The sequence below is a fragment of the Papio anubis genome, chromosome 9 (assembly GCF_008728515.1).
Source record: "Papio anubis isolate 15944 chromosome 9, Panubis1.0, whole genome shotgun sequence".
Taxonomy (NCBI): Eukaryota; Metazoa; Chordata; class Mammalia; order Primates; family Cercopithecidae; genus Papio; species Papio anubis.
In genome coordinates, this window is record NC_044984.1 from 50,536,976 (window position 1) to 50,545,033 (window position 8,058).

At 48.7% G+C, this 8,058-nt stretch overlaps 1 protein-coding gene across 9 annotated transcripts in view; it reads right to left on the minus strand.

Moving 5' to 3' along the window:
* Positions 1-5,062, minus strand: part of PYM1 (PYM homolog 1, exon junction complex associated factor) — a 28,958-nt gene extending 23,896 nt beyond the window's left edge. For 3 of the 9 annotated variants that reach the window (XR_634735.3, XM_009180918.4, XM_009180916.4), the window contains exon 1: positions 4,839-5,062. Coding sequence is in view for 4 of the 9 variants with exons in the window: in XM_009180918.4 (XP_009179182.1) it covers positions 4,839-4,875 (37 nt within the window). In the remaining 5 variants the exon portion in view is untranslated. The other 6 variants (XR_634734.4, XM_009180917.4, XR_634733.2 and 3 more) reach the window with 5 other exon arrangements.
* Between the last annotated feature and the right edge of the window lie 2,996 nt (positions 5,063-8,058).

Genomic DNA, 8,058 nt, shown 5'->3' on the forward strand with positions numbered 1-8,058 from the left:
AGTAATAGGGGAAACCGAGTATAGGGTATATGGGAAATCTCTGTAGCACCTTCTCAATTTTTCTATAAATCTAAAAGTGTTCTAAAAAATCAAGTATAGTTAGAATATTAAAAAAAGAAACAGTCGGGCGCAGTGGCTCACACCTGTAACCCCAGCACTTTGGGAGGCCGAGGCGGGTGGATCACGAGGTCAGGAGTTCGAGACCAGCCTGACCAACATGATGAAACTCCATCTCTACTAAAAATACAAAAATTAGTCAGGCATGGTGATGCGCGCCTGTAATCCCAGCTACTCAGGAGGCTGAGGCAGAAGAATCGCTTGAACCAGGGAGGCAGAGGTTGCAGTGAGCCGAGATCACGCTACTGGGAGACAGAGTGAGACTCCGTCTCAAAAAAAAAAAAAGAAACAACACAAAAGTTTATCTTGGGTTGGCTAGAACAATGGTGCCTTTAACAGAAAGTGATGGAAAAACTGATACTGTGATACTGGTTTAGGTCAGGTTGGATTTGAGGTATAACAGTACATCCAAGAGCAAAGATATTCACCAAACAATTAGAAAAAGGGATAGGCAACTCGAGAGAGGGTAGTGCTAGAAATAATGGCTGCAAAGAGTTAAGAAACAAATAGGCAACAAGGAAACAGAAATATCAGGAGTAAATTTCTTCACATTCAAGAAATCTGGGGAGAGGTGCAGGCTCACACCTGTAATCCCAACATTTTGGCAGACTGAGGTGGGAGGATCACTTGAGGCCAGGAGTTCAAAACCAGCCTGGGCAACATAGCAAGTCTGCATCCCTACATTTAAAAGCAGGCGGTAGCGGTGGCTCAAGCCTGTAATCCCAGCACTTTGGGAGGCGAGGCAGGCCCGGATCCACGAGTCAGAGGAGGTCGAGACCATCCTGGCTAACATGGGTGAAACCCGTCTCTACTAAAAAATACAAAAACTAGCGAGTAGCGGTGGCGCCTGTAGTCTAGCTACTCGGAAGGCTGAGGCAGGAGAATGGCGTGAACCGGAGGCCCGGGCTTTGCAGTGAGTAGAGATCAAGCCCACTGCCTCCAGCCTGAAGCGGCAGAGAACTCGATCTCAAAACAAAACAAACAAAAATCTTGCTATGGGCCGAGGCCAGGTGGCTCAAGCCTGTAATCCCAGCACTTTGGGAGGCCAAGGCGGGTGGATCACCCGAGGTCAGGAGAGATCGAGACCATCCTGGCTAACAGTGAAACCGTCCTATTAAGAAATACAGGCGGTGGTGGCTCAAGCCTGTAATCAGCACTTTGGGAGGCAGGACGGGTGGATCAAGAGGTCAGGGAGATGAGACCATCCTGGCTTCTTCTGGTCAAGCCCGTCTCTACTAAAATACAAAAAACTAGCGGTGAGGTGGTGGTAGCCTGTGGTCAGCTACTCGGGAGGCTGAGGCAGGAAGAATGGCGTGAACCGGGGGCCGGAGCTTGCAGTGAGCTGAGATCAGGCCACATGCCTCCAACCTGGGCGACAGAGCCAGACTCAGTCTCAAAAAAGAAATACAAAAAAACAGCGGGTGAGGTGGCGGGCAGCCTGTAGTCCCAGCTGGGAGGCTGAGGCAGGAGAATGGCATGAACCGGGGCCCGGGCTGCAGTGAGCTGAGATCAAGCCACTGCACGCCTCAGCCTGGGCTGACAGGGCGAGACTCTGTCTCAAAAAAAAAAAAAAAAATCTTGCTATGAAGAAAAAGGAAACAAAAATTATAGGCCTTGATTTTTCAGTAAAATAAAAATGAAGTCATCTGCCAAAAGAAGGAGAATTAAAAGGGATGGTCACACAGAGCTGGAAAAGTTTGGGGAAAACAGCTATGGAAGAACATAAAAAATAAATTTAAATTTTTATTTATTGATTTATTTTTGAGACAGAGTCTCGCTCTATCGCCCAGAGTGGAGTGCAGTGGCGCGATCTCAGCTCACTGCAATCTCTGCCTCCTGGGTTCAAGCGATTGTCCTGTCTCAACCTCTCGAGTAACTAAGATGACAGGCCCACACCACCACGCCACCACACCCAGCTAATTTTAGTAGTTATAGTAGAGATGGGGTTTCACCATACTGGTCAGGCCGGTTTTGAACTCCTGACCTCAGTTGATTCACCCACCTCAGCCTCCCAAAGTGCTGGGATTATAGGCGTGAGCCACCGCGCCTAGCAAAAAATTGTTTTAAAAAGAAAAGAATTATTAGAAGCCATGATCTTGGCAGAAGTTATATTAAGTTATATTGAATCTGATAGCTTCTGTACTTTTTCTCTAGCAACATGCTGTGGCCTAGAAGCAGAAGCCAAGAAAACATCTCTAATCATAGCCATCATTAGAGATAACAGAAGTGCCTGCTTAGAATAGAAAATCAAAATGAATAAAGAAAGCAAGAGGATATTATCAAAGGGGCTGGTCACAGAGGTCTAGCTGGGCAGCACCAAAGGCCATAAGGTACTGACAGATTCAATGAAATGGAAAGGTCAAGAACCAGAGAACCTGAGGACACAAAGCTGATCCTGAGGGTTTAAGATAGTGAAATAAGTGACTGATAAGGAGGCTAAAGTGATGGGGAGCACCTGAAGAAAAAGCGGTGTCCTAGATGAGATCCAGGTTGTAGTGATTCTGATGTGCAACTGGTTTGAAAATACAAAGCAAAGTCGACCGTCTCATGCTGAGGAACTATGAGATCAGAGTATTCCAATGGTGCTGGAGACACTGAAAATGACAGCAAGAAAAAGAGGAGAGAAAAAAATATGCAATAGGTCTGGGTCCTTGTGGGCAGTAAATGATGACACTAAAGTTTTACAGAAACTGCTATAATTGCATGGCAATACCTTCCATGAGGATTAGTGACAGTGGTAGATCAATGATCTGGACATAGTAAAGGAAAACAAAAAAGCAGTTTATTCCTTCTTCTCTTCCACATAGTCACTAAAAACAGAAAACAGCTTTTAGTGGCAAGGTAGGGTGAGATGTGATACCTGGATTTTCACGGAGTCAGGGTAAAGAAAATGATTAAGAGTAAAGAGAAATATACTGGATAAGTAGTATTTTCAAAGCACATATTAAAAATTGGTAATTCATGAAGGAAGTAGCAGCAACCTGGGTTGTCATCAGGTACCATAAGACAGGGGGAAGAGGTGTAAGGAACATGGAAAGCAGCAGAGCAAGAAGCAAAATGGCACATTTTAAAACAGACCGTGTGTACCAAGGCACAGGCACAGTGTTGCTTCTACAGACTACACATATGAGGGCTACAAAAACAGAAACACTTTGCACTTGCACAGCATTTTGTAAATTGCTTTCACATATCTTATTTGATCATCATTGAGTAGCTATTACTACTACGCATATTTTTCTAAAGATGAGGCCATTAGGAAGGGACAAAACCAAGATAAAAGCTGTGATTCTCCGTTTCCAACACATACACCTCACATACACAGCAGACACTTCAGCATCTCGACCAGCCAGGCTGGAAATTCTTTAGCCAGAAGGAAGAGTGGGTTTTATTCACTTGTCAAAGGGCTTCGGAGAAAAGCCACTAGACACTTTCCTGTTTGCCTTTTCCCACCTTAGACCCCTCAATTTCTATCACCATCACAGGATAAGACAGCGAAGCTCCATCAGGGAGAAAACTCAAGCTGAAAGTTATATTAGGGTTCTCTTCCCTTCACACCTCTAAACCTCAGTGACCCAACAGATGAAGATAAGGGAGAGGAAAAAGTACTATGTAGAAACGAGAAGGTCTTCAGCAAATACCGCTTCGAGAAAAATAATGAAAATGGGACTGAGGTAGGGCAGAAAGCAAGTATAGCTGAGATGGGGGAGGGGAAAAGGAGGAGAGCAGGAATTGGAGGGAACTGAGAGTGTAGGAGTCCCCAAGGCTGAAGAACCTATAAGAGATATGAGTGCTCCAACTGCTGGAGAAAAGCTAAGGGCCCGTGAGGGTCCTGAAGCAGGGACCAGCACTGAAGGACCCCAGGGTTTGGGTGACCGGAAGCAGAGACCCCCAAACACGAGACCAGAAGGGGGCGCAGGAGACACCCCGCAGGAGAGAATGAATGGGGAAGGCGGTCCGGGGGGCGGGGCAAAGGAGGGGCCCCGGGATGGGCGGGGCACAGACCCCTTTCCAAGTCCGAACCCCTGCCCCGAGAGCCCGGGGAGAAGCGGCTCCGCGCCTCCCGCACTCACCGCCGGTCTCGTCAGTAACATAGGGAGTCGCCATCTTGAAAACGCAAACCACTTCCGGCGTGAGCGGGCTGGGGTCCCGCCCCCCTCCCCACCGGAAGTGGAGTCCCGATCGTAGCAAGCCACCATCTTAGTCTTAAAGGGAGAGTGCACCATTTCATGGGCGGAGGTGGAGGAGGAAGAGGGGAGAAGCTGAAATAGTTAATAAAATAAAGCCGTGGGCTCTTTTACTGCCACCGATACCATTATTGAGCGCTTGCTGCCTGTAAAACAGTCCTCGGGGAGCCAAGAGAAGTTCCGAGGCACAGTCCCTCTCATCCCAGGAACTCCTCGTATGTCCACGACCTGCGAGGGAAAAGGGCGCAGGGCCCACCTGCACCCAAAAAGGGGGCCTTATAAATGAAGAAAGGAAGACTATCCAGGCTTTGGCCTGCACCCAGACCTGAGAGCAGCTTGGTGACGTGGAGCAGACAAACTCCAGGAACGCACTGGGGCGCACAAGTGTTTCTGGGGACGATTGGAAGACCCCATGTAACCCTCTCTAAGAAGGTGGGGAGGTCGAATTCGCGTGCCGATTGCTGTCGGCCGCCCCACTCAACCTCCAGAGACCCGCGGGAGGGGCGTGCAAGGCGGAGAGCGCCACGGGTCGGTCACCTGTCTCCGTAGCCGCAGGGTTGCCGGCAGCTTCCATGGCTGAAGAGGCAGCTGGCCAGGTTGGGCGGGCGGCCCTGGCCTGGCTCTGCCCCGCTGGGCGGCGCCGGAGATTCGGCGGCGAAGTGATGAGGGCCCTACTTGCTTCTCTCCCAGACCTCCTAACCCTGAGTGCCTCCTTGGATTGGGCCCTAGGGTCAGAGGGCAGGGTGAAGGCTTCTGGGCGGACCTACTTAGTATTCTAATTAAACTCGTCCAACCGCTGAGGATCTAAAGCAGCTCGTCAATAATCCGGTCCCGCAGGGTCACTCCATTTGTAGTCCTCCCCTGCCCCGTACCTCCCTATTCAGACGAACCCAAATGCTGTTTCCTCCGCCGCCCATTTCAGCAACTGTTGTTCCTTCAGGGCTAAGTTCTGTTAAACTTGTTTCCCCTACAGCCTGGGAGGGGCCCGACTGCAGGTTCTTCTCCTCAGGTGTCAACCCTGCCCTGCTCCACCCTTATATAGCTTTTTCCTTATCAATCCTTTTACCTTCCTCCATATGTCCCCACTTTGGCTTAGTTTAATATCCAGCAGTACCCCTGGAACCAGGAAGGAGGGAGGAGGTAAATATTGGTGATTACCTCTTACACTAGGCAGCATGTCCCATTTAAAAAACAAAACTAAAGCCGGGCGCGGTGGCTCAGGCCTGTAATCCCAGCACTTTGGGAGGCCAAGGCGGGTGGATCACGAGGTCAGGAGTTCAAGACCAACCTGGCCAAGACGGTGAACCCCCGTCTCTACTAAAAATACAAAAAAATTAGCCGGGCATGGTGGCGGGCGCCTGTAATCTCAGCTACTCGGGAGGCTGAGGCAGAGAATTTCTTGAACCCAGGAGGCGGAGGTTGCAGTGAGCCGAGATCACACCACTGCACTCCAGCCTGGAGGACAGAGTGAGACTCCGTCTAGGACCTTTATAAGACAAATTAGGCCTCAGAAGTTTTCTGGGGGCTGCAGCTTGCCTTCCTTCCTGTCCTCCATCTCCTTGACTTCCACTAGAGGCCAATTCAGAATGTCTGGGGGTGGGGAGCGGGAGCTCATTTAAAAAGTATTTCCAGGCGGGGCGCGGTGGCTCATGCCTGTAATCCCAGCACTTTGGGAGGCCGAGGTGGGCGGATCACTGGAGGTCAGGAGTTCGAGACCAGCCATGGCCAAGATGGTGAAACCCCGTCTCTACTAAAAATACAAAAATTAGCTGGGTGTAGTGGTGCGTGCCTGTAATCCCAGCTTCTTCGGAGGCTGAGGCAGGAGAATCACTTGAACCCGGGAGGCGGAGGTTGCAGTGAGCCAAGATCATGCCACTGCACTCCAGCCTGTATGATAGAGCAAGACTCAGTCTCAAAATAAGTAAATAAAAAGTATTTGCATACAATACACAGTTATTGCAAGTGTTCTGACACTGTGGTCTTAAACCCTTGCTCTCCTTTCACCAACTGTGCTTCAGACCCTGCAGGGTCTAACATCTTGTCCTTAACCTTGTTATGATTAGACCATTACACGAGAGAGTGTGGGAAGAAGCGTCTACAAACTAATGGGATACGTTGGTCTTGACTGAACTACCTTAGGAGTGGTCTCTGCAGCTTCCAGAGGCTGCTCAATAAACCTTTCTGCAGGAGGGAAACCTAAAGTGGCCCCTGTTCACTACCAACCCTAGGCCCCCTTCCCACCCCCAGACATCCTGCCTCAGCACTGGGGTTGACAGGAAGTGAAACTCAATTGTCTGTTTAGTAGACCTGCCTGGGACCCAACCCTGGGCCCCGGATGTGGCCCCCCACCCTGAGGAGGAACGGGGCAAAAAAGGCCGGGGAGAACAGGCTGTTGTTTTTTCCTTTCCCTTTGTTCATTGCGGTTTCTTTCTTTCTGATTTTTATGATGTGGTTGATTAAAGAAATGAGCACCTGGAACTGTAGGCATTAAACGCCTCCTTAGATGTTTCTTGGCTTTTCTTCCCCCACCCACACCCCCCAGTAACTGACTTGGGGTATGATGGAGCACAGATCCTAAAGAAGACACAAAGAAGTCTAGAGTAAGACTGATTCCACCTTATTCCTTATTCGAGAGAGATAGCATTACACCCCACTTTGAAGTACCAAAAACTATCTTAAAAGGAGTGTCTTCAACTTTATTTAGGAACATATCTAAAGACGATAGAGTGAGAAACACAGGTAATACGTAGGGTGGCATTACTTTACGCATTATTTGCAAGGCAAGCTGAGTGCCTTAGAGATTAATATCGTTCCAAGATTTCTAAATGAAAGATCCAGGGACAGAAAACTGATAGGCAGAGGTGTTAGGGGACCTATTCTTATATTGTATGTTTGTTTAAAGTAGCTCAGAGTGGAGAGGCTTTACACACATTGCACCACTCATTGGTATAGTCCCTAAACGGGACTATATTTTTGCTTGTATTGCAGAACTAAGTACAGGACTTGGTGTATAAAAGGCCTTCAGAAAAGTTTGTTTACTATGACTAAGGAGGTCATAGAGGAAGGAGAGATGAAGCTTTGCTAACAGTGAAGAGAATACTGTAAAGACAAAGGATGGGGAGTGTCAAGGGCCTTGTCTTTTTTTTTTTTTTTTTTTTTTTGAGACAGAGTTTCGCTCGTGTTGCCCAGACTGGAGTGCAGTGGCATGATCTCAGCTCACCGCAACCTCCACCTCCCGGGTTGAAGTGATTCTCCTGCCTCAGCCTCCCAAGTAGCTGGGACTACAGGCACGTGCCGCCACGCCCGGCTAATTTTTTGTATTTTTAGCAGAGACAGGTTTTCACCGTGTTAGCCAGGATTGTCTTGATCTCCTGACCTCATGATCCGCCTGCCTCAGCCTCCCAAAGTGCTGGGATTACAGGTGTGAGCCACTGCGCCCGGCTTTTGGCCCTTGTCTTTTTATGATTGGGGGTGAGAGGGTGAGACCTGGAGGGGCACAGGAGCAAGAGACCCTCTTCAACCTATGCCCGAAATCTCCAGTTTAGATACAACAACAATACTCCCAAACCCTATTACTCAGCAGCTATATTTCTGGCAAATGTGGAGGAGTCTGTTCCAACAAGCCTGTCTTGAAACAATCAAGAACTGCTTAGATACCCCTGTTTCCACTAGAGGGCCTCATGTATTAATTCCCTTTCCTCTCCAACTCCCACCAAAAATATGTATATATTAGGTGTGTGTATGTATGCATCCACAA